This window comes from Chenopodium album, chromosome 12 (assembly GCF_948465745.1).
Source record: "Chenopodium album chromosome 12, dcCheAlbu1.1, whole genome shotgun sequence".
In the NCBI taxonomy this organism is placed as follows: Eukaryota; Viridiplantae; Streptophyta; class Magnoliopsida; order Caryophyllales; family Amaranthaceae; genus Chenopodium; species Chenopodium album.
The window spans coordinates 48,287,241-48,314,651 of record NC_137845.1 but is presented as its reverse complement, the minus strand read 5'-3'; the positions used below and the strand labels follow the sequence as shown (position 1 = coordinate 48,314,651).

Genomic DNA, 27,411 nt, shown 5'->3' with positions numbered 1-27,411 from the left:
AAGAAAGCAATGAAAGCTTGAAATCTTCATCCACCCCCAAAACCTCTTTATTCATCCCCATAAACAACCTTTACCATACGAAAATCAACCCCAACAATCACCAAAAACAACCCAAACAACCAGATTTAAAAAAATTTGCAAGAGAGAGGAGAAAGTGGCGGCGCAGCGGCGGTGAGAAGAAGCGCAAGAAATGGGAATAAGAAAAGGGAGCAGAGGGCTGGTTTTTTTTTATTATTATTATTTTTTATTTTTTTCCAAAATAATTAATTTAAGATAAAAACCAATTAGAAGGTGACATGTGCCAAGTCACCTTATACAACCAATTAATAATTTTAAAAACCGGTAAAAGGACTATTTTGAGAAAATAGGGGGCAAAGGTTGGCTTGTTCCCAGAATTTCCAAAGCTTGGCTTGTTTTTAGCAGATTGAGCAAAGGTGGGATTATTCTTTTTAATTTTTCCTTTTTCTTTTAAGATTTCTTCTTTAGTACTTTTGGATGGATAATGAAGCCTATTCCTATTGATATTTGGCCTTTTATTTGATGACGCCAATGTGTGAACATTGACTCATTGGTGGGTTGTATAAGTAAAGTGGTGGTTCGGTTCATCTATGCCTTTGCTTGCTTGAGGTTTTGTTGATTTTCTGTTGTTTAATCTTCTGAAATGCCGGTGTATCTGATTAAACCATCTCACATAATTCATTATTGAGATGGTTTGCTATTATGTATGAAGAATAAGTGTCCTTGTATTCTACTAGGGATTAATTGATGCATCAGAATTAGAAATCTTCAAAGTCTTTGAAGCTTATAATAATCTTGTGAACCAAATCTGCCTGCTTGCTCAGTGGCTGAAATTTGTGTGTGTGTGGATACTAGATGTGTGTTTCTCCGCCTGGTATATGGCAATTAAATTGCTGCTTTTAAGCAATGTCGGATGGCCTGATTACGCGTGATGTGACAACAGGACATTTATGGCTTGCATGATTTATGTCTTAAAGTCACAGTGTGCCCTTCAGCACATTACTTTCTCTGCCCCAAAGTAAATGTAGCAGAGTACATGTCCTGCATTTGCTATGAGATCAATACTTCAATCATACAGCCTGTTATACCTTCCATTCGGCGACAGAGAGGGAGAACATTTGGGGGTGATTTTGAACAAACAGCCACTGTTATTTAAAACTCTTCTTTTTGGTTTGGCATTTGCTGGACTCTTGGATGGATTCGATTACAGTTTTTTTTGTTCATGACGGTTATGATTTCTAGAGCATTTGACTTGGAATGCTTGACAGCGTAACAAAGGTTACACTTAGTAATACCTTTATATGGTACACTCTATTTGGTGAAAGCGGCATAGAGAGAACATACGCATACTGACTACAAAATTTGAGCAAAGATAAGATAGAGTTTGTGAAGGGAAAGAAGTAGCCCCTTGAACTGTTGGAATTATATTTCTTACAGCTTGCACGTTTTTGTGTAACCATATCTATAAGACTACAACAAATCTTCTGACCAAACTATGGTCCTGAAGGTTCTCCAAACTTTACACAAATGTAAACTACATCTCCCAAACTCTGGTTTTATCTGTGTCATTGACTTTACAAAATTGATACTCATGTATTCGAGGGGGTTGCCACTAAAGGCACCATTCCCTTATGCTGCTAAGGAGGATAGAACTGGGTCTTGCAAGCTAGTTCCAGCCAAGTGAAAAAGAACTTTTTATATCAGAGTTAGGAGCCTGGAACAAAGGTACCCACATATCCAAATCCTGCCACGAAAAAGGCGAAGGCTTGAAAGAAAAGGTAGAGGAAGAAGTGGTTCTTTCCATATAGTAGGTCGTAGCAGCCACAGAAGAGGAGGTAAGCTCCAACGCCGAGTTCTAGTATATGCAGCCTGTTCAAATGAGTGAAAATGAGAGTGAAATCAGTTTGTGCATTGGGTGGGTAGTCCATTAGAAATAGCTAGGCAATGATAGCATAAAGTTTTTTTTAGTGAGGTTATACCCGTCTCCAAACCTAAAACGAGGTTTCCTGTATCCTTTAATCACCGATTTGAACTTGAGAGCATCACCAAGTTTCTCAGTAACGACCCACTCATTCACTCGCACACCCTCCATCAAACCAATAAAGGTAGCTTTGGTGCGGTGCAATGACATAACATTTTCAAAAAGAATCCAGAAAACTAGCAGATGAAGTGATCTGCAGTAAGAGATACGCATCAGGACATAAGTTTGGGAGTTTTAGTGAAACGAAACAAGATAGAAAAAGAATGAGAGGAGGATTGAAGTAAACCTTGGCGTCCCAACTGCATTGAGGAAGGTAATAATGGTAGGGATGTAAACGGCTCCCCACCTTGGCACTTCAACTTCGGGTATTAATACAGTGGCAGGAAGGACGATGCAGTAGAAAGCAAAGGTGACTACATGGGCTATGACCTTCCTGACTACGAAGAAGCTGTATATCACATGTACCTTCTTCCACAACGAAACTTTCTGCTAAATATTGAACGCTAAGTCTTTTTCTTTCCAGAAAGAATGTTTACTTTTTTGACAAGTATATATCGGGAAGAAGATACCTACCTCGTTTCTTATGATCTCCAATGCCATTTTTCTAAACAAGTTAGCAGGGCCGCAGGACCATCGATGTTGCTGGAATCGGTATGCTTTGAAGGTACTTGGCAGTTCATTTTTCACCTGTATCAACGTCATTGCATTAGTTTTCTCACAGAACTTTTTTTGTTGAAATCTATTGAGCTGCAAACCTGAATGCAATACTTTCTGATGAACTAGGCTTACGAGTCTACTGGGCTCATTTACACGGCTTTACCTTAATCTTAGTCCCCTAGTTTTCATCTAACAGTTCACAATTCAGAACCTAATTCATAAGGGATAAGCAAATTAAGTAGCATTGATTCATTATGTCTTAAAAAGATACCTGGAGATCACCAAGGTATAAAAACTTCCACCCCTTGAGACTAGCTCGAACAGCAAGATCCATGTCCTCGACTGTTGTCCGATCTTTCCATCCCCCGGCTTCATTGATAGCTGAGATTCTCCATACACCAGCTGTGCCTGCAATTCCTCGCGGCTATGAGCGTGGTAACTTGATCAACTATTGAACGTTTAATTAAAATTCAACCTTTGCTACTTTGTGAAACAAATGTTAGTTCATATAGCTAAGATTTTGTTCTGAAGTCGACCAGTATATGCCATAGTAAGATGTTTACTTGGGTACTCATAGTTCTTTACCTATTCATGTTCTATGTTAAGAGGAGATAAGTCATGACTCATGATATGATAAATAAGTATAAGAACCATTTCAACATATCAAAATTTCACTTCCCTTGTGGACTAGTGGTAAGAGAATGAAACCTCTGAAGTCTAGGTCCAGGGTTCAAGCATTGGTACCACCTCTCTTTCTCTCTTCTCTCTAAACATATCAAAATTTCACTTTCTTATAGTGTATTTATTTAATTTTGGCACCAAAGCCGTCAAAAAAATTAAAAATATTTGAAGGTTATTAAGTTCTCATGAACACTCATTAAGTAGACCAATTTTAAAATTGGCAAGTAAAGGTCGGTAAATTAAATCATGAACCCAAAAATGCTATCTGATTTGGGAACTGTGTGAAAATACATTGGTTAAGGTTTAGTAGTCATAGAATTTATCTTGAAAAGAGTAAAATGAGGTTACCATTAAAGCCAAAGAAAGCATAGGTAGAAGATCCAACTTCTTGTTCCACTGTAAAATGATAGTCCAATGACATTTCTTGCATTCTTGTCATCAAACACTCGTCAGAATTTACTGCCCAAAAAAAAAAATAATGTGAAATGGTAAGTTATAAAACTATTTTAATAAAGTTCATAATTTATACAAGTATTATATACATTCGGGTATAAGATGCACCCAAATTTAAATTTTCCTCATTTGATTATTAAAAGAGCAATAATCGTCCTTTAATCATCAAAATGAGCAAAAAAATATTTTTAGTATATCTATTGTGCACCTGGGTGTATATAACAACTTCTGTTACTCCGTAGTTTCATATTATTGTTAAACTTGCAAAATATGTTTACATTAATTCTTCAACAAATAAATCATTGTTCGGAATAAGAATTCATATGTACAAATAAGAGATTAACAAAACTTGATATAATACTGAAAAGCAAGTTATAGAAGTGAAAATAAATTTAAGGAATTTTGAATTTTACTACCTCCAAAAAACCATTTATTGGCTTTTATCACCTAGATAAAAAAAAAAGGTTTTATTTTACCACCACATAAAAAAATGAAAGTTGCTTTTACCACCAATCACCTCCAACTAACGGATTCCGTCCATAAAAGCGTTAGTAAGGCCTACCATGTACACGTGTCACCACATTATTGGTAATTTTTTTTTTTAAAGAAAAAACATTTTTTTTTAATAAAAAAAACCAGCCATCAACCAACTCCCATCCACCAGGCCAACTACCAGCCCCGCCGCTGGACCGGCTACCAGCCCCACCACCAAACAGGAACCAACCCTACCACCAATTCGCCACACAACAACCCTGCATAGCCACAGCCACCGCAATGCACCAGCCACCACTACCGGATTTCGATCCCCTTTCCACCAATTTCCGACCTCAACATCCTAGCCACCGAATTCCGACCACCCATAAAGCCCCTCCTACCAAATTCCGACCACTCCTAAAACCCTGGCCACCACCACATTCCGCACTTTTAAAATCCTAGCCACCACCGAATTCCGACCCCCTTATTAGCCAACACCAAATTTCGATCCCTCCCTAGACCCACCCGAAATTCCGACCAACCAAGGTGAGTTGATTTCGTCACCGGCTGGTTGACATGGAAGATCGGGGGAGATGAATAGGAAACGTCAAAAAGGTGGGCCTACTAACGGATTAATGGACGGAATCCGTTAGTTGCTGGTAAAGTCCAATTTTCGGAAATTTTATTGGTGGTATTATATATATATATATATATATATATATATATATATATATATATATATATATAGGCAAAAGCTAACGAACGCTCCCGGGGCGTTGGATAAGCTAGCTAAAAGTAGAAACATTAAATTAAAAATTAACATTAATTATAGCGATCAACGTGTAATTTTGTCATGGTTTCCCAATTTAATACCACTTTAGGTGATATTTTAAATGCTTATCCAACGTCCCGGGGGCGTTCGTTAGCAAGATCCATATTGTTTCTGGAAAACAGAGTTGCTCCTGGGAGTCTTAGGGTATTCCTGGGAGTTACGGTAGTAATGTCAAGATGTCTCAAGGCAAAGTCCTAGTAATGTCCGAATTTCCCTCCGCTATGCCTTGCTGTCCGAGAGCTAGGCCTGCAAAAGAGAGAAGGTTAACTACCCCGGGGGTGTGACCCGGGAAAGCCCCTCCGATGCTTAGGTCAGCGATCGTACTTTAGAGAGAGAAAGTAGAGAGAGAAAGTAGAGAATTAGAAAAAGTTACCATTGCTAATGATTGGAGAGCTATTTATAGATGTACTTTCAAGTGGCAGAAGTTGTACTTAATTGGATGGATTAGGGGTAAATTCGTACTTGGTGCTGACTAATGATGGGCTGGATAATGGAGGGGTATTTTCGTAATTCCAGGTCAATGGGCTTAGGACAATGGACTTAGCCCAAACATTTAGCCCCACGCGTGATGTGGGAACGAGATCTCATGAAGTTCGGATATCATGCGGAAAAAATAAGAAAGACTGTCTGATATACCGGAGAGAATCCCGAGGTATACCCGAGGGCTAAAATGAGCCCCAAGCGACTTGCAAGGGTGAAAACCAGCCCCAAGCAATGCATTAAGAGTGCTTTAACTCGGATGACTGAGCAGTTTGGAGGGCTAAGTCTGATGAGGGCTTAGGCTCAACTGATAATTTTTCCCTTTTTAGAATTTTTCCTCAGCTCCATGTATTTTGCTGAGGGCATGTTTTATCTCCTTCTTCCCTACCCTTAGGGCTTTTAGAGACAAGCTGATCAAGTTTCAATGCTGATTAAGCTTGTACTTAAGCTTTAATCCTTCAATGGTGATTTTCTGGGCTCAAGCATTCTTCAAGGCCCAACTGAACCAGGGTTTTGAGGAGTTGCCATCTCCTTTTTTTGGGACATATGAGTTCCCACTTGTACCTTCATTTGCTTTTCACTCACCACTTGCCTTAGAGAAAATTCAGAAAATCCTCCCCAATTTTTCCCAAGAGTTCTTGAGAGTTTGAAAGTTCAAGTCACGTCAACCGGTGTTCATCCAAGTTCATCTTGATCTTCAAAAGGTATGTGAATTTTCCTAGCTTTTGATCCGTTTTTCATAGATCCGAATGTGTGCTGGGTGTTTATACCCGAAAAATCTGAATTTCTAATTTTGTTTCCGGGGCATACATGTCTGAACTTCGAATTTGAGGTAGAGTAAAAACTTCGAATTTCTTGAATTGACTTAACCTGGGGTAGAGTCGACTATGCCTAGCCGAAATTGAGGGCTATGATGCGTTATTTCCGAATGTTTGAGGGTATACAAAGCTGAAACCTGGGATTGTTCGGGGGTTTACAAGCTGAGACCTGGGGTTTTAAGAATTTTCGAATTTCGGCTCGCATATGTATGAAATTGTGCTTGGTTTTTTCTGAATTTTTGTTTTTAATTTTTGAATTTGGCTTGGGTGAAAGTTAGAATGAATTTGTCCATCCCAGTACCTCGAATTTTTTGGGGTTTGTGTATGATTTTTGTGAGTGTGCGCCGAGGGAGTGAGGGGGAGCCGAGGGAGTGAGTTGAGAGAAACCTCCCTCGGCCAGCAGCAGTGAGAGGAGAAGTAGCGCACCCCGAGGGAGTACGAGTGCGTGGCCGAGGGAGTGAGAGTGCGTGGGAGAAATGCGAGTGAAGAGAGAGATGTGGGTGTTGGTAGATGCCGAGGGAGGTCACGACCCAGCCGAGGGAGTTGATGCGTGAGAATCTCCCAATGCCAAGAGATTTTCTAGGGGTTGGAGGTGAGAGCCGAAGAGGAGACGCCGAGGGAGTTGGAGAGAGAGAGTGAGGCTGAGGGAGTGATAGGGGGAGCATGCCGAGGGAGTGATGCCGAGGGAGTATGAGGTAGGCCGAGAGATGATGATGATGATGCCGAGGGAGAGAGAGTGCGAGGCCGAGGGAGTTGGATGCTTTACTCGGGGTAGATGCCGAGGGAGTTGTTTTAGGTCCTGGGAGGTGAGAGTGCCGAAGGGGTAGAGAGAGATCGACATGGGTATGAGTGCGGAGCAATGCGTGAGGTTTTTTCGGATTGTTCTTGTTAAATGTTTGCATTTACCCCTAGTCATAGGCTTTCGGATTTTTGTGTGAAAGGGTTTATTACCCCCAGGCAAGGGTGAGATATGTATAGCTGAATTTTAAGTTTAGAAGGATAAAGGCTTTTACTTAGAAAAAATTTCGAGATTTTGACTTTCCTAACCATTGCTCCTTAGCTAGGCTTGTCCGTGGATATTTTTCTGACTTCTTGAATTTTTTATTGCTTGGTAGGAGTATTTCTCTCCGGGGTGCACTTGATTAGCTTGAGGGTAGCTTCTCCGGCCTCTCTAACCACTTGGTAAGCACTCTATACTTAGTTTTTTATGCTCTAAGTATTATACCTCCATGCTTAGTAATTGTTTGCTATTTTTCCTTGTATGCTTTGCTTGTTCCTCGGCTGCGCTTGTGATGATATTAGGCTTAGAGGTACGCTTGTTGTATTTTTGCATGTACATTGAAAATTCCTGGGGGTAATCTTGAGTTGAGCTATGTATGTATTATGAACGACCAAGCGACTCAAGATTACCTAGACTCTCTCCCCGGCCCTTCATCTTATGACTTGTCTAAGGAAATTTGGTCGGGGGGAGTACTTGTAACAAATGTAATTGGTAGTAGCATTGATTCATCTATTCCCTTGGGTGTGCCTTTTCCTTATGTGCCATCCCCGTCCCCTGAGCATGATTTAGGCTTTGATTATTTTTTACCTCCTTCCCCTTGGGAAGTTTCTCTTGCACGTGAACCGACTTCTAGAGGTTCTTTGAACAGATTGCTTGTTGACGGTGTGGTGACTATGTCAAGTGAGGATGATACTTCCACTTCTCTTGGGGCGCCGGTGACTTTTAAACCCCCTAGTAGGAGGAGGATTAGCCCCTCTATGTGCCACTTGGCTTAGATCTTTGTCGGAGGGGACTAGGCATTTACAGACTGAGTACCATATTAGGGACCCTTTTCTCATTTCTTCCCCTAGGGGTGATAGCACTGTAGATAACCCTCCACCCGGGTGTGTAGCTGTATATAAGCAAGATTTGGATAATGGGTTGAGATTTCCGCTTCATCCTTTCATTGAGGAGTTGTTGATCGAGTATAACCTTAGTATAACCCAACTTGTTCCTAACTCTTGGTTGACAATAAATGCGTACATAGCCACTTGTAGTTTACTTGGAGCTCCTTGCACCGTCACCGCCTTTAGGAATACTCATAGGCTTCAGGAGGTCCCAGGTAATGTAGATAGCCACGGGTGGTATGCTTTTCATGATAGGGAGTTTTATCTTACCATCAACACAAAACCCACGAGTCAAAAGGGTTTTCGCCACACCTTTGTTTTCATCTTCCATGCTGGGGGTTGGAGGATTCCCCGGGATCATAGTGGTGTACCTAGGATTGGCTTGAACTATAATGTTCCTGCTATGGGAGTGGATGAAGCCGTGCCGGCTATTTGGTTGCAATCTTATAAGGAAAAAGGGTCCAAGGATAAGCTTCCCACCATGTGGATTGTGAAGGATAAGCATTTCAAGAAAGAGCGGTTCTTGAGTGTCGTGGGCCTGAGCCACACCTATGACTGTGGTAGGACTTGTATATTTATTTCATGTACGCTTTATATTTTTCGTGATTTCTCCTGGGCTTTACCATTGACTAACGATTTTGTGTGAATGATGATTTCAGGCGTTGCTTTCAACCAGCTATCGGAGAAACTTCAAAACAAGATGTCTCAGATCAACTTTCGAGCTGGAAAACTCAAGCTCTCCTTGAAGAGGGGAAACATGAGCATCCCTCCTCCTCCCCCGGTAACATTACTACTCTAAAGTGGATTCCTTCAAATGTTTTTGTTTTTTGCTAACTTTACTTGTGATTTGCTTTTTCAGAACCCAAAGAACTCCAAGCTCAGGAGGAAGGCCATCGAGAAAGGGGAAGGATCATCCCAGGCTACGACAATGGAAGTGGATGACCAGGGATCCCAGCATGCTTCACCAGCGGTCTCTCAGCACATTGATACTCTGGAGGCCGAGGGCTTTGCGGACCGGGGGAAGCAAACCCGGTTTGATGATTCGAGTGAAGATGATGATGAGGAGGAGGATGGTGACACTGAGGTTCCTCCCTTCTTTCCTCAGTCTATTCTGGGCCTGACCAAGCGGGGTCGGAAGAAGATGATGAAGAAGACCATGTCCCGCTTCCCTACGGCTAAGGACTTTGAGGTGATGAGGGCAAAACCCTCCAGGGCCATTACCTCCGCTTTTGATGGTGTCATGAAGGTATACTTATCTTATAATATCATTATGTTCTTATATCCTTGAGGTTGTATTAACCCTGTCCTTGTCTTTTGTGTTGGTGTAGGCGGGCATGACCCTGAGTGTTCTTGCGGAGGACTACCGGAAGGGGGCCATGAAGGATGTCAAAGGCCTCAAGACGGAGCTTTCGCAGGCAAGAACCGAGATCCATGATCTCACGGAGGGGCTTCACTTGGCCCAGGAGGAGGTGAAGAAGGCCAAGAAGGAGCTCTCTGATGCTCAGGAAGCCGGAAAGTCTAGCCTCTCCGCCGCAGAGACCAAGCTGAAGGAGGCCTTGGATGAGAAAGCAAGAATCGCCGCCGAGCTCAAGGAGAAGAAAGCCGAGGTGAAGAGGATGAAGAGTGAGCTGGCCGAGGCCCGGGAGAAGTTGGAGCGGACCCAGGAGGAGGTGATTGCTGAATGGAAGCAGAGTCCTGATTGTGCTGATTATCAGGCCATGATAGGGAGTGAGGCCTTTGAGGCGGGGATCACCGACGCCATTACTCACATGGAGACCGCTTTCACTTCCCTTGGTCTCCAGGATTCATATCCCGGGGTGCGGGATAAGGTTAGGGACCTTGTTCGCGCGGCCGAGGAGGAGGAGCACAGGAGGTTATTGGCCGAGCAGGGTGAGGCCCAGGAGTAGTTTTCTCTAGCCTTTATTTCAGACTTGATTTATTTTTTTATGATGTACTTGATTCTTCTGGGATGTATGATGCTTATGGTTCTTTGCTTAAGTTTCGAACATTAACTCCGTCGTTTTGGATGACTTGTAGATGTACATTTGGTTTTGCCTTTGTTTTTATGATGCTGTAGAACTTGTAGGCTTTTCTCTTTACTACTCCCTTCTATTTATTTGTTTCTTGCTTGATCATTTTCCCCTAGGGGCCAAAATAAGTCCCTAGTGTTTGAAGAGTCCTTAGCATATCTATTATTGCTTGTTTGAAGGCTAAAACGAGCCTCATGTTATTCCTACAAGAATTGCATGATTACCCGGGGGCTAAACGAGCCCTTAGTTATAAAATTTGTAAAGATAATGTAAATGAGCTAGGGGCTAAAAAACGAGCCCCAAGTTTAAGAGGTGTATGAGAGCTGGGCTATTCCAACTCTTTGAGGTAAGCTGAGGGCTAAACGAGCCTCAAGTTATAAGTGATTTTTCGGCCAGGACTCTATCTCAAATATTTGAGTATAGGCTAGCATCTTGCCCCAAACATTGGAACAAATTTTAGCGAAACCAAAATGCCTTATGCTAGGCATATGGTGCTATGCTAACAAGCGATGTGAAAATTGAAAAAAAAAAATAGGCCAAGTAAAAACAAAAATAAATAAGGGCAAACATCCCAGCTGAGGGGTTTTTCATTATATTAACATTGATGCAAAGAGACATTACAATGATGCACTATATAAAAAATTTGATTTCCTCGTATCGGCTCTTATTGCCCCTAGGGCATCATTGTAAGAAAAAGTTCAGACATAAAACCTTCTTAGGTTATCAGCATTCCATGGCCTGGGGAGGTCCTTGCCATTAGGAGTTTGTAAGCGAAAAGTCCCCGGGCGGATCACCTCCTTAATCTTGTAAGGCCCCTCCCAATTTGGGCTTAGCTTTCCCAATGCCGGGGGTTTGCCAGCAGCCTCACACTTTCGGAGTACCCAATCACCCTCAGCTAGGGGTCTTGCCTTGACTTTGTTGTTGTAATAACGAGTTATTCTTTGCTTGTATGCTATAGAGCGAAGCAAAGCATCTCCTCTTATCTCTGGGAGTAAGTCTAAGGCCATAGGCTTCAGTTGATCATTCTGGGTGTAGTCATAGAAGGTTACCCTGGGAGATGGGATCCCAACCTCCACTGGGAGTACAGCATCACTTCCATATACTAAGGCAAAAGGAGTTTGCCCCGTAGCTTCTTTGGTGGTGGTACGAATGGACCACAGAATCCCAGGCAAGTCATCCACCCAAGAGCCTTTCGTACCCTCCAACATTGTTTTTAACCCCTTCAAAATTGTTTTGTTGGCTGCCTCGGCTTGGCCATTGGTCTGGGGTCGGCACACAGCCGAAAACCTTGTTTTGATTCCAAAACGCCCACAATACTCTATGGTTGGCCCACTATTGAATTGCCGGCCATTATCAGAGATTAAAATGCGAGGTACCCCGAAGCGGGTGATGATATTCCTCCAGATGAATTTTTGGACTTGCTTGTCGGTGATTGTTGCTACGGGCTCGGCCTCAACCCATTTAGTGAAATAATCAACAGCCACTATCAAAAACTTCCTTTGTCCCGAGGCTACAGGAAAAGGTCCCAGGATATCCATGCCCCATCGGTCGAAAGGTAAGACTGATTGAATGCTTGTGAGTGCGTTGGCTGGGATATGAGGCACATCAGCAAACAATTGACATCTCTCACACTTCTTAACAATTTTCATGGCGTCATGCCTTAGGGTTGGCCAATAGAATCCGGCCCTCAGCGCCTTTCCAGCTATAGTCCTCCCACCTTGATGACTACCACATGCCCCTTCATGAATTTCTCTTAGGACATAGTTCCCATCCTCCGGGGTAATGCATTTGAGCAATGGGTGAGTGAAAGACTTCTTATAAAGTGTCCCCTCATGAAGCACGAACCATTCAGCCCGTTTTTTAATCATCTTGAAGTCGGGGGTATCCTCAGGCAATTCCCCTTTTAAGCACAGAATGATCTGGTCCATCCAAGTCTCCCCCCTATCAATTTCCATGATGATGGGCCTTTGGGTACTTGGCCTCTCCAACACTTCCCACATGATGTTCCTGGGAGCTATCCCCTCAGCTGAGCTTGCTAAGCGTGCAAGAGCATCTGCTTGTTGATTCTCTGAACGGGGGATGTGCCTGATTTCAAAGTTTTCAAATGCTTTTGCCAAACTCTCAGCCTTCTCAAAGTAGGCCTTCATGTTTTCCTCCTTTACTTCAAATTCTTTTGTTAATTGCCCCACGATGAGTTGTGAATCTGAGCATACTTGAACTGATTTGATTTTCATGAATTGGCATAGGTTTAGTCCCAAGATGAGAGCTTCATACTCAGCTTCGTTATTAGATGCATGGAAGGCAAACTTAACCGCATATTCAAATTTCTCTCCCTCCGGGGAGATGATAACTAGCCCAGCTCCACTTCCAGCCTTACTAGACGACCCATCCACATAAAGAGCCCAAGGGGCGGAGGTGTCTGTTGGAGTTGGCCTATGGGCGCATTCGGCTATGAAGTCAGCCAAAGCCTGGGCTTTGATGGCCTTGCGGGGCTCAAACTCAATCCCAAAATCAGCCAACTGATCCGACCAATCAGTCATTCGGGATGAGTGATTTTTGCTTTCTAGCACCTTCTTGATGGGCTGACTGGTGAGAACTTTGATGGGGTGTGCTTGAAAATAAGGCTTTAGCTTTCTGCTTGCCATTACTAGTGCATACACCACCTTTTCAATAAGGGTGTACCTTGACTCAGCCCCCCTCAGAGCATGGCTGACAAAATAGACGGGTATTTGGCCTTCTTCTCTCTCAGCAACAAGAACCGCACTCAAGGCATAATCTGATATGGCCAAGTACACAAACAATGTTTCCCCAGGTAAGGGACTAACGAGCTTCGGGATGTTGGTGAGATGTTCCTTCAATTGCTAGAAGGCTTTCTCAGCCTCCTCATCCCATAAGAACTTGGGCCTCTTAAGGGCCTTGAAGAATGATAAACTCTTATCGGCTGATCGGGATAGGAATCGTCCTAGGGCAGCTAGGCAGCCTGTAAGGCGTTGCACTTCTTTAACATTCCGGGGGGATTCCATATCAAGAATTGCTTGAATCTTCTCCGGGTTGGCATCAATACCCCGATGATCTACCATAAATCCCAGGCACTTTCCTCCTTGTACCCCGAAGACACACTTGTTGGGATTAAGCTTCATCTTGTATTTTCTAAGGGTAGTGAATGTTTCCCTTAGGTCTGCTATATGGTCTGAGCTTTGTTTGCTTTTAACGATCATGTCATCAACATAGGCCTCCACATTCCGGCCTAGCTGTCCTTCGAAGATTTTATTCATTAAGCGCTGATACGTAGCCCCAGCATTCTTCAAACCGAAAGGCATCACGTTATAACAATAGACCCCTTGACTAGTGATGAAGGCCGTGTGAGCTTGATCTTTTTCAGACATGGGTATCTGATGATACCCAGCATTGGCATCCATGAAGCTTAGGAGGGCGTGACCAGCGGTCGAATCCACCAACCTATCAATCTTAGGTAAAGGATGATCATCCTTGGGGCAGGCCTTGTTCAAATCCGTAAAATCCACACACATACGCCAAGAGCCGTTTGGCTTCCTAACAAGCACAACATTAGATAACCACTCGGTATATTGGCATTCTCGAATGAAACCCGCTTCGAGAAGCTTCTTGACCTCAGCAGCTGCAGCTTTGTTTCTATCCGGCCCAGCATGCCGGAGTTTTTGCTTGATAGGCTTGTAGCCCTCCTTTATGTTCAACTCATGTGTCATTACCCCGGGATCTATGCCCGGCATTCCATCTGCTGTAAAAGCGAAGATGTCTTTGTACTCTCTAAGTACTTGAATGATACTTTCCCTGAGCTGGGGGTCTAAGTTCTTTCCCACTCTCACAGTCCGAGCGGGATCATCTCCCAAGGGTATGCTTTCATCCTCTTCGATAGGTTTAGGCCTACCATAGAGCTTGGGATTTTCAGCCATGTATATGTTCATTATGGGGAGCTGAGGGTTATCTATATCCATTGCCCTTCGCTTAGCCCCCTTGTCTTCTTGATTATCTAAGCCTTCATGCTGCCTCAGGCTATCTACATAGCATTTTCGTCCCTCAAACTGATCTCCATATATCTTCCCTACTGAGCCATCATCGGTCTCAAACTGAAGGAGTAGGTGATAAGTTGAGATTGCCGCCTTGACCTCGTTGAGCAGGGGTCGGCCTATGATCATGTTGTATGGCAGAGGGGTGTCCACAACTAAGAATGTGAATACGAAGCTTCTCCCTTTCTTCTTCTCCCCTAGGCGGATTGGGAGCCTGATTGTACCCAAAGGGTAGACATGGTTTCCCCCAAAACCCACTAAGGGCTTGTCAAGGGGTGAGAGATCTCCTTTGCCAAAACGCATTTGCACGAGGCAATTCCAAGTGATTATGTCAGCTGAACTCCCACTATCCACCAACACTTTCCTGACCTTGGCATTTGCCACCTTCATGCTGATCACCAGTGGGTCATCATGGGGCCTTTGAATCTTCTTTGCCGAATCCCCCCCGAAGACCATGAGAGGGTCCTTCGGGGTAGATGAAGGGGTGTCAATATCATAGATAGCGTTTGGGCTAAGTCCATTGTCCTAAGCCCATTGACCTAGAATTACGAAAATACCCCTCCATTATCCAGCCCATCATTAGTCAGCACCAAGTACGGATTTACCCCTAATCTATCCAACTAAGTACAACTTCTGCCACCTGAAAGTACATCTATAAATAGCTCTCCAATCATTAGCAATGGGAACTTTTTCTAATTCTCTACTTTCTCTCTCTACTTTCTCTCTCTAAAGTACGATCGCTGACCTAAGCATCGGAGGGGCTTTCCCGGGTCACACCCCCGGGGTAGTTAACCTTCTCTCTTTTGCAGGCCTAGCTCTCGGACAGCAAGGCATAGCGGAGGGAAATTCGGACATTACTAGGACTTTGCCTTGAGACATCTTGACATTACTACCGTAACTCCCAGGAATACCCTAAGACTCCCAGGAGCAACTCTGTTTTCCAGAAACAGGTGGCGCCGTCTGTGGGGATAACAAACAAAAAGTCATGGTGAACACTAGGCGTCCCCGCAGCACCTATCAAGATGTTACTAGACAAGCTCCGATTTTCTTGACTAGACATGCTCATGTAGTTGAGGAGATATTACCCCAAGCTCGCAGCGACCCCGCTGGGGAGGTGAACAACCCTCAGGTAGTCACTCGCCGAGACTTGGATAAGCTGGCAGCCTAGATCAACAAAAACATTGAGGAACGCCTAAGGGCACTTGTCAACCCAAGAGGAGAGCCAAGTAGGCTGGGGAACGCTCCACAGCTTAATCCTCAACCTCACTTGTCCCAGCTCCATCAAGCCTCCTCTCGGCCTCAACACCAAGACTCCCGTCGTTCACAACCACATCAAACTCCTAACTCCCAGCAAGAGTCAAGAATTCCCCCTCGGCCTGCCTGGTTACCCCTTCGGCCTGCCAGCATACCCCCCCTCGGCCTGCTAGGATACCCCCTCAGTCTGCTAGCATATCCCCTCGGCTTGCCTGGGTACCCCCTCAGCATGCTTAGCCGGGGGCTATGCTTCTATCAATCGTCTCGGCATGCCTAGCCGAGAACTAAGCCTCTGTCATCTCCTTGCCATGTTTAGCCAAGGGCTATGCCTCTATCATCTCCTCGGCATGCCTAACTGGGGACCAAGCTTCTATTAATACCTCGGCATGCCTAGCCGGGGACTATGCATCTATTAACAGCCTCGGCATGCCTAGCCGGGGGCTATGCCTCCATCAAACCTTTGACGTGCCTAGCCGAGGACCATGCTTCTATCAACACCTCGACATGCTAGGCCGAGGACTATGCTTCTATCAACCGTCTCGGCATTCATAGCTGAGAGCTAAGCCTCTACCATCTCCTCGACATGCGTAGCCGAGGGCTATGTTTCTATCATCTCCTTGACAAGCTTCTATCATATCCTCATCATGCCTAGCCGAGGGATATGCATATAACAACCCCAAATCATGCCTAGTCGAGGGATATGAATCTATCATCTCCTCGGCATGCCTAGCCGAGGGATATGCTTCTACCAATCCCTTGGCATGCCTAGCTAAGGGCTATGCTAAGATGAAAGCACCCTTTTTTTCTACATGAACTTTACTAGATCATGGAGGTTATTCACTCGAGGGTCTTCCACTCACAAGTTCCAAATTGCATGGTCCTAAGCTATCCTTCCCCATCTATCATGAATATCTACAAGGTGGAGTCTGCAACCGATATGCTTGGAATGCGGACTTAAGACGTTGTATCTGTGCAACTTCTCAAATGACAATGATGCCCTAGGGGCAATAAGAACTTATACTAGAAGTTATTTCTTTTAATAGTGCATCATTTTCATTTTTCGGGATGGTTATCTACATAGCTGCCTAAAGCTTTAAAATCTCGGGAATTCATTATCTTCTCAAAAAGCACCGGTCCTTCTTTCGTACAAGACACCCTGGGTCGCTAACTAAGGTTATCAATAACAAGTTTGTTCCAATGTTTGGGGCAAAATGCTAGCCTATACTCAATGTTTGAGATAGTGTCCTGGCGAATCGTTAAAATAACAAAAGGCTCGTTTAGCCCTCGGCCTATCCCAAAAGTTGGGATAGCGTACCCCTCATATATTTATAACTTGGGGCTCATTTAGCCCTCGGCCTATCCTAAAAGTTGGGATAGTCTACCTTTCATACATATATAACAAGGGGCTCGTTTAGCCCTCAACTTATCTTAAGATTTGAGATAACGTACTTCTCCTCGGCCTATCCTAAAAGTTGGGATAGCCTAGCTCTCATACATATATAACAAGAGGCTCGTTTAGCCCTCAACCTATCTCAAGATTTGGGATAACGTACTTCCCCTCAGCCTATCCCAAAAGTTGGGATGAACTACCTCTCATACATCTATAACAAGGTTCTCGTTTTGCCCCTAGCCTATCTCAAGGTTCGGGAGAGCGTACCTCACTTATAACAATAACATAGGGCTCGTTTAGCCCCCAACCTATCCCTATGATAGGATTAGCATACCTCTCATCTATTTATATTAGGAGGCTTACTTCGGCCGGAAGATCTCTTCAATACAAGTCAAGCGCACCCCGGGGACTAGCCTCTACAACATCAACAAAATTTAAAAGTTAGAGATAATCATCAAGCTTCAATTAGGAGAAAAATAATTATCTTGGGTTTGTGACAAACTCAAAACAAGGCATACTCCAGGCTCTCAGCGTCGCTATTTAAGGCTTAGCTCCCGGCTTATCTATATCAACCCTCAACCTTGGGTAATTTTTAGCAAAGATAATGCATGCCGAACTCTTGGCTAATAGACCCAGCTCGAGCAAGCTCTAGGTACTAGAAGCCAGGCCCTCGGCCTAGAGGAGGCCTCAACATGACAAGTCAAGCCCATCAGCATCTCTTAGCATAGAGTATTCTCTTTATTCCTTCCGCTTGGCCTATTAAATCACCTTCTCAGCTCGGCCTATTCTATCACTCTCTCAACATGGCCTCCCTCCGCTCGGCCTATTCAATCACTCTCTCAACTTGGCCTCCCTCCGCTCGGCCTATTCAATCACTCTCTCAGCCTCCCTCCGCCCGGGGTATAAAGCTTCTTGGTTTATTTCTCAAGATACCTCGGCTTGGGGTATAAAGCTTCTTGGTTTATTTCTCAAGATACCTCGGCTTGGGGTATAAAACACTTGGTTTATTTCTCAAAGTACCTCCGCCTGGGGGTATAAGTCACTTGGTTTATTTTTTTCAAGTACCTCTGATTAGAGCTATAAAGCTTCTTGGGTTATTCTCAAAGTGCCTCGGCCCGGGGTATAAAGCTCTCGGATTTATTTCTCAAAGTACTCCCGCCTGGGGGTATAAGTCACTTGGTTTATTTCTCAAAGTAACTTCGCCCGGAGGTATAAGTCACTTGATTTTATTTCTCAAACTACCTTAACACCCCGGATAGCATGTCCTCTTCTCACTCTCATTCAATACTCCCTCACCCCGGGGTATAGCTCCCTCACCCCGGGGTATAGCTCTTCTCACTCTCACTCAATGCTCTGGGGTATAGCTCCCTCACCCCGGGGTATAGCTCCTTCACCCTGGGGTATAGCTCCAACACCCCGGAGAGCATGCCCTCTTCTCACTCTCACTCAATGCTCCTTCACCCCGGGGTATAGCTCCCTCACCTTGGGGTATAGCTTCCTCACCCCGGAGAGCATGCCCTCTTCTCACTCTCACTCAATACTCCTTCAACCCGGGGTATAGCTCCCTCACCCCGGGGGTTAGCTCCCTCACCCCGGAGAGCATGCCCTCTTCTCACTCTCACTCAATGCTCCCTCACCCCGGGGTATGACTCCTTCACCCCGGGGTATGGCTCCCTCACCCCGGGGTAGCGCACCTCACTCTTCCCCTCAAAAAATTCTAAGTAAAAGCCGAATGTTCTCACCTCACCGATCCCTCACCCCGGGGGTAAAATTCAAACCTCTCATATCTCTCTCGGGGTTGTCGCGCACCAAGGCCCACCAGGCACCCCCTCGGCATCCCCGGTCTGACACTCGGCTCGACTAGCAAGGCCTTCGGCCATCGCCTTTCCTCTCAGCTATCCAACCGCAAAGCTATCCTCTCATCTCAAATTTTTCTAAGTAAATGCCCTATCTCTTTAAACATAAGTCTCAGCTATGCATAACTCACCCTCTCCTAGGGGTAATAGACCGAGTGCGCCACTCAAGGAAAACCCCTCGGATCCCTCGGCCTGCTCCGCACACTCACCCCCTCGGTATACGCTGCTACCCTCTCAGCGTCTCCCTCAACTCGGGTTTTCACACCCCTGCGACACCTAGCAGCCCTTCAACACTCTAGCTAAATACCCCCAGAAAATTCGAAAAATATCACTCACTTTCTCGGCGTTCGCACTAGCTACCCCCTCAGCCTAGGCACATCCCTCGGCCTAGACACCTGCTCTCACGCTCACAACTCTCACTCTCTCGGCGTTCGCATCATAACCCCCTCGACAGCACCGAGCAACCTTTCAGCAAAAGCCGAGCATTCGACTTGGCTCCCCCCTCAATTCTCCTCACCTCAGCCTACCCGAGAATTAAAAAAAAAAAATATACAAAGTCCGATTCAGGCATCATGACTTACAACATTCGAAATTCAAACACAAAATCGAAAATTCCCGCAAAACCGAACACACCCGGCAGGAATTCGCATTCACACTCAAAATTCAAAAACTCAGAAAAATTATCAAAGTCAAACCCGAATTCCAATATTCCCAGGCAAATGCAAGTACGGTGGGAGTTCATATGTTTCAAGCTAAGGAGATGGCAACTCATCAAAACCCTGGTTCAGTTGGGCCTAAAGTAATACTTGAGCCCAGAATATCACCATTGAAGGATTAAGGCTTAAATACAAGCTTAATTGACATTGAATCATCATCAGCTTATCTCAAAAACCCCCAAGGGTAGGGGAAAAGGAGACAAGACATGCCTTCAGCAAAATACATGGAGCTCAACCTGAAGAAAAATATTCTAAAAAGGAAAAACTCATCAGTTGTGCCTAAGCCCTCATCAAGCTTAGCCCCCCAAACTGCTAAATCATCAGAATAAAAATACTATCAATGCATTGCTTGGGGCTGGTTTTCACCCTTGCAAGTCTCTTGGGGCTCTTTTTAGCCCTCAGATGCACTTGGGGCTCATTTTAGCTCCCGGGAATACATCCGGATTCTCTCCAGTATATCAGACAACTTCTCTTATCTTTACTCCGCGTGATATCCGAACTTCATGCGATCTTGTTCCCACATCACGCGTGGGGCTAAATGTTTGGGCTAAGTCCATTGTCCTAAGCCCATTGACCTAGAATTACGAAAATACCCCTCCATTATCCAGCCCATCATTAGTCAGCACCAAGTACGGATTTACCCCTAATCTATCCAACTAAGTACAACTTCTGCCACCTGAAAGTACATCTATAAATAGCTCTCCAATCATTAGCAATGGGAACTTTTCTAATTCTCTACTTTCTCTCTCTACTTTCTCTCTCTAAAGTACGATCGCTGACCTAAGCATCGGAGGGGCTTTCCCGGGTCACACCCCCGGGGTAGTTAACCTTCTCTCTTTTGCAGGCCTAGCTCTCGGACAGCAAGGCATAGCGGAGGGAAATTCGGACATTACTAGGACTTTGCCTTGAGACATCTTGACATTACTACCGTAACTCCCAGGAATACCCTAAGACTCCCAGGAGCAACTCTGTTTTCCAGAAACAGATAGCTTCCCCTAGAGATCGCAAATGACCTTTGCGTGCTCTATTAGATAAGCCCCCAGAGGCATATCCCCCGGCTATGACATGGATAGATATGTTGGTATCGGCTGAGCTGTGGGCCTCATTCACGACCCTTGAAGCCTTACTCCTTTGCTTGTCTTTCGGAGGGTCTTTCAAGTAACGATTAAGCTTCCCTTCTTCTGCTAGCTTATCTAAGGCTTTCTTGAGTTCTCTGCAATTCCGGGTGACATGACCACACTCCCTATGGTATTCACACCAAAGCTTCTTGTTCCTTTGCTCCATTGGTGTATTCATTGGATTAGGCTTGGGGAGGATAGCCTTGTTCTTTATGTCCAAATAGATCTCACGCCTATCAGCCTTGTACTTGAGCCCTTCATCATCACTCTCAGCCCTTTTTGGCCTTCTATTCCTGTTCTCATGATAGTTGTCTTCTTGCTTTCTTTTCCCCTTGTTGTTAGCCAAGGGTGCCTTGCACACCTCACTAGCTTCAATGATCCTTTCAGCTCTTTCCATAGCTTCAGAGAAGGTACTGACTTTATCATGCACAAGTTCAAACTTCAGCTTGTTGGACTTGAGCCCAAAGAGAAGGGCTGTGAAGGCCACATTATCTTGGAGGTCGGGGATAAGCTGGGACTCGGTGTTGAACCTCTTGATATAATCCTTCAGACTTTCATTCTCTCCCTGCTTGACAGTCATCAAGTGCACGCTGGTCTTCGTTTGTCTACTCCCAGCAATAAAGTGTTTCGTGAATTGAGTAGCCAGCATGTCAAATGTTTTAATGCTCCCAGGGGTAAGGTTATTAAACCAGGCCTGGGCTATACCCTTGAGTGTGGTGGGGAAGAATCTACACCACGAGGCCTCACATCCCGTTTGGACTCCCATCTGTGCTTTGTAAGCGTTCAGATGGTCCTTCGGGTCTGTCTTTCCATCATATGGGTCCAACGTGGGGATTTTGACCTTAGGCGGAATGGGTGTGTTCATGATCTCCTCACTGAAGGGGGTGATATTCTTGACAATCCCAAGTCTTCCTGTCCTGGGAAGTGGAGAGCGCTCCGGGCTTCTTCTTGGTGAAGGTGTAGGCCTAGGAGAAGTCCTTCTTTGCCTTGAAGTAGCTGAGTTAGCTGTATTATCTCGATATCTGGTGGAACCACGGTGAGAGTGAACTCTTGTTCGACCTCTCGGGGGTGCATCCTCTTCTTCCTTAGAATTATCTCTCCTCGAGTTGATTATCTGACGGGCATCCAAAGTTCCTTCCCTCAGCCTTCGGTCATTGATTATTTCTCTAGCATCTCTCGGCTGGGTGGGTTGCTTTGACCCCCGCCGGGAGTTGGGAGATTGTCTTGGCTGAGAGCGGTGAGACTCCTGATGCCTGGGACGGGAGGAGGCTTGATGGAGCTGGGAGACATGAGGTTGGGGGTTAAGCTGTTGAGCGTTCCCTAACCCGCCTTGCCCCCCGCCCGGGTTGACAAGTGCCCTGAGGCTTTCTTCCAAGTTTTTGTTGATTTGGAGGGCCAGTTGATCCAAGTCTCGGCGGGTGACCACCTGGGGGCTAGTCACTTCCCCGACGGGGTCACTGCGAGCCTGGGGTATTATCTCCTCGACTACATGAGCATGCCTAGCCGAGAGAATAGGAGCTCGCCTAGTAGCATCTTGGTATGTACTACGGGGACGCCTAGTGTTCACCATGACTTTTTGTTACTTATCCCCACAGACGGCGCCACCTGTTTCTGGAAAACAGAGTTGCTCCTGGGAGTCTTAGGGTATTCCTGGGAGTTACGGTAGTAATGTCAAGATGTCTCAAGGCAAAGTCCTAGTAATGTCCGAATTTCCCTCCGCTATGCCTTGCTGTCCGAGAGCTAGGCCTGCAAAAGAGAGAAGGTTAACTACCCCGGGGGTGTGACCCGGGAAAGCCCCTCCGATGCTTAGGTCAGCGATCGTACTTTAGAGAGAGAAAGTAGAGAGAGAAAGTAGAGAATTAGAAAAAGTTACCATTGCTAATGATTGGAGAGCTATTTATAGATGTACTTTCAAGTGGCAGAAGTTGTACTTAATTGGATGGATTAGGGGTAAATTCGTACTTGGTGCTGACTAATGATGGGCTGGATAATGGAGGGGTATTTTCGTAATTCCAGGTCAATGGGCTTAGGACAATGGACTTAGCCCAAACACATATATATACATATATATTGGTAAAAGCCAATAAGTGATTTTTTAGAGGTGGTAAAAGTAAAAATAACCTAAATTTAAATCACATAAATTATTAAATTTAACAAATGGTTAAAATAATTGGAGACAAGGGAAATTATTATAGGTGAAAAAAGAAGGACAAATTTTCAACATAGAGTGCAATTTTTTAATAAATGGGGACTATGAGAGGTCTCTATCAATTTACTTTTGTTTAAAAAAAAATTATAAAATAAACTACCCCAAAATTAAAGCTATCATAAATTCCTAGACTTTAATTTTTCCTGGATGAGCCAGACAATGGTAATCTCTAATCACTGGAATATCACAGAAGAAATTTCCCAAGCACATGGAGCTAACTTTAACTACTTAATAACATTTGATAAACTGAAATGACAGATTTGACCTTCATACTTGATTTTGGTCCATAGTTTTATTTTATTTTATTTTCATTTTTTCTTTTGTTGTTCTAAGTAAAAAAGAAATGAAGGAAAAAGGGAGCATGTGGGTCAATTGAACCATTTTTAAAACAATCTATACTTCTGTAAGTGTAAGTCTTACTCATGGGTTATATTCATATTGCCATTTCATAACTTTAAAGCAGGACAATTGTATTTCATGTTACAACCTTTTCTATTAATTGCTTAGAAAAATCTGGAAAAGAGAAAAGTGTTACTTGGCTAGTGTATCACCTTGCTATATCATGGAGTGGTTCATTAGAAATCTTCCATCATTGAAAAAGTATTGTTGAGATTCAAAGGGTTGTAAAATGTATTAGTAGGTTTAGTACTAGTAGTGTTCGTCTTAAATCTATAGGAGCCTATGACACAAACAATAATACTTCTTCTGTTTTGTTATTTCTATTGTCTCTCATTGATCGTATGTCTAATCATTAATAAAAAAAAGATTGCTAACTTACAAACTAATACAAGTACAATTACAATATTAGAGACCGTTGTTTATGTTTTGAATCAATTTGCTCTTATGATATACATATCCCTAAGAAGTAAACATAAACATTTAATATAATGTCTTACAAAGAACTTATATTAGTATTAACTCTTGTTAAAAAAAAAAAAAAAAAAAAAAAAAAAAAAAAAAAAAAAAAAAAACTCAGTATTAACATAGAAATTTAAAACAAAATTAAGAGTTGATTAATGTTAGTAGTAGTAGTATAGTACTCTATATGTAGTTCAATTCGTCTTTAATGTTGCCACTCTTAACTTTTAGTTAGCTCTTAGGGTTTATTCGCTTCAGATTATTTTCACTTCACTTCACTTCAGTTCTTAATTTCCTTCTCTCATAAAATATTCAGTTTAGTTCAGTTCAGTTCAATTCAATTCAGTCAATCAGAACAAGCCCTTAGTCCTCTCATGAATACAAATTGTTTTATCAATTTTAGAAAAGGGTTCTATATAAGAATCTAAAAATAGAAACATTAAGTTAAATCAAATACTATTAATTATACCAATAATTTACTCGTGATTTTATCATGCATTTTTAGATTAATACAAAATACAGAGTTAATTTATTAGGAAATATATAACTTTGAGATACTCACATGTAATCCTTAAAGTTGCATATATCATTACCTTTCTATTTTATAATAAAACTTTCTAAGCAACATTAATTCTCCTCTATTAATTATGAGCATGTGGAAAGCTACCTTAAATCAGATTCCTACCAACAAATGTCACACTTGAGATTGGCCAACAAGGACTATCAACTTGAGCCGCAATATCACTTTCATACACCTTATGTCCTTGCTTCTTAACTTATTGCCTTGATTGCACTCCTCACTCATCTATACTCCCATAGTCCCATACTATGATACCAATTAATACACTACGTATTATGTTGAAGAAAGAAATTTTTTTATCAAAAAGTAAATTAATTAAATTTAAGAAAATACACCTAACTAAGTAAACTTCATAGTTTCCAAATAAAGTAAAATGATGTTAGTTCAACATCTACAAATTAAAACCAATTGGTTCTTCTCAAAATTCTTAATCCAATGACTATTGTACACATTTGCACACATGAACATTAAAGCACACATTATTTTACTATCACTGCTCCAATAATTCAAGGATTTTTTAGAAGACTTAAAAACTTAATTATGTCTCTCTAACGCCTTAAGATATTATCGTACCGTGTTTGAATATACTATATATAGAAAAAGAAGTTAAGAATAAGCAAAATTACCAAATTTCCAACGAGCTTGAATGAGGGCAAGCTGAGGATTATGCATCAAAAAGGGGATTGTAAGCCATAGAAAATCAGGTTCAGGTTGAAAATCGGCATCAAAAATAGCAACATAATCACAATTCTTGACATAGTTATGCTTCATTCCTTCTTTAAGAGCTCCTGCTTTGTACCCTTTTCTGTTGTCCCTAATCTCATACTTTATGTTTATTCCTTTGTTCGCCCATTTCTTGCATTCCATTGCGACTAATTCCTGCTCTCCCATAAACAAAATTCCAAAATAAAAAATAAAAAATAAAAATAGTAAAAAGAAGAAAAAGGTTATGAACATTGTCATTGAACGGAGTAGTATTTTTTTTTTTTTAAAGTGGTAAACTTGTACATACTATTTTTAGCAAGATCAACTTAGAAGTGTCATCTAAAGTGCTTCAACAGATCATCACTCTCTAAACTCTTCTCAAAATTTTGTATACTCCGCATTTAAGAATTATGGTTCTCCATGACTTTAAAGGACATTAAGTAGGGAACAATCACGATACTTTAAAATAATACTTTCTGCTTGATTGGTTTCAAAAAAAAAAAATAAATAAAAAATAAAAAAAAATAAAATCTGCTTGATTCTAAAATAACCGTTCTCATTATCCCTAAACAACTTCGTCATACTAAAATAGAGATGACGGAGTTATATTAGATTGTGGAGGTCTCAACTTCTCATTATCCCTAATCATTGCTCGCGTCAAGTTTGAAGCGGTGGAGTATGAGCTATGCCAAATATGCAATTAGTTATGATTTTGAATGTAAAAGTTATGATATTTTCTCTAAATCTGTGGTTTATAGATCTTTATTATTGTAGATGCCTTATGGCTATTATTTAATGATATTATTACTTCTCGTTCAAAAAAAAAAAAAAAAAAAAAAATATATTTTGACACCTACAATAATTTTAATAGATAGTTGAAAATACAAGTTATGTTTGAGGTAAATGCTTTCTAGTTTAAAAATTTAAAATCTTTATTTAAATGATGTAAATTGTAAATGCAATTTTCTAAATTTTTCACCATACATAAAAAGAATACACATGTAAAAATAATCATATAAATGAAGATGAGATAATTCTAAAAATCGATTTTCCATGAATAAAAGCTGTGGTGCACGATTGCCAAAAATCCAAAGTCTACACATTTTGAGGTGCAAATTCACCACGGCTGTAAAAAATTGAAAACTTTTTACCATTACTCTTTTTTTTTTCTTTTTTTTTTTTTTTTGTCGGTTTTGGACAAAATTTTAGTCTTTTAATCCCTTAATTTTCATATAATATGGTATAAAAGTGAAAAAAATGCATCACTAGCTCACTACTTCACTAGTCTACTGTACTTGTGCAGCACGGAATAGTACCTTGATGGTTGAGTCAGTTGAATCATCCAAAACTTGAATTATAATTCGATCAGACGGCCATGAAAGTCCACATGCTGCTCCAATGGAGAGCTGATACACCTGCACAATTAATCAAAGTTACAGACTCGGACTCAAAGGTACATCTTGAAGATCGTGAAAAGTCTAATGTTACGAAATTACAAAATTAAAAAAAAAAAAACTATAAAGAAAATTTAATACATTACCTCCTTTTCATTGTACATTGGGATTTGTACAAGAACCATAGGATAAGCTGAGCTACCAAGCTCTACATCATCTTTAATAGTTTCCCATTTATACTTTTTTTCTGGCTTTTTTCCAAACATTTTCACCAAAATTATCACAATTCCCATATAAACTCTCTCTATAAACAACATTATTGACATTCCCAAACAAATAATGACTGCTAATTTTAGAATTGGCACAAAAATGGGTGTTTTAATTTGATCCCAAATTAACCCAATTTGCCCTGTTACATCATCTCTCTGCTTTAGCAGACCTTCTGGAAAAAGAAGCTCTTGATTTGATATTCTTTCCATTTTTCCGTCGAACCGAAAAAACAGAGGAAGATAATAACAGGGGATGATGTTTTTTTGGTGAAATGCTGATATTTAAATATGATGAGAAAGAAAAATTCTCTGTTTTTCTAGATTTGTTTCTTCAGGATCACGCAAAACAATTGTTATTCGAAATGGGGTTGTCGGTACAATTACAGAAAAATTAACACAAATTCCAGTTTGAATTGAAGGAAATCTCTCATTTGATAAAATATGAAAAGAAAAGCAAGAAAAAAGAGGGAAATAAAGTTTGAAAAGGAGGTTTTATTCTTGAGTTTTATATTAAAAAAATGAATTAAAGTGGAAGCTGCTTCTGTAATCAAATGAAAAACAGAAGCAGTTCCAAAAAATTACAAGAAATGAGAAATGAAATTGTAAGATTGTTTAATGTGGTAATGAAATTGAGAAGAAGATATAGAGTATTTATATGAGGTTCCCCTGTTTTTGCTCTTTTCTACCTAACACATATACCTTCTA

The 27,411-nt window shown here is 42.2% G+C and overlaps 1 protein-coding gene across 2 annotated transcripts; it reads right to left on the bottom strand.

The window, feature by feature from the left end:
* Positions 1 to 1,415: 1,415 nt before the first annotated feature.
* On the bottom strand, positions 1,416 to 27,411 carry LOC145572488 (glucomannan 4-beta-mannosyltransferase 9-like). Of its 2 annotated transcripts, none has more exons than XM_081631461.1 (9): positions 26,584 to 27,411; positions 26,360 to 26,458; positions 24,965 to 25,217; positions 3,686 to 3,796; positions 2,928 to 3,064; positions 2,573 to 2,686; positions 2,286 to 2,488; positions 1,998 to 2,192; positions 1,416 to 1,887 (listed from the first exon to the last, which is right to left on the bottom strand). In XM_081631461.1, the coding sequence occupies exons 1-9, from the start codon at positions 26,914 to 26,916 to the stop codon at positions 1,725 to 1,727; spliced, it is 1,608 nt and encodes a 535-aa protein (XP_081487587.1). In that variant the 5' UTR covers positions 26,917 to 27,411; the 3' UTR covers positions 1,416 to 1,724. The 2 variants fall into 2 exon arrangements, with proteins under 2 accessions (XP_081487587.1, XP_081487588.1); XM_081631462.1 differs by having other exon boundaries at positions 2,286 to 2,485.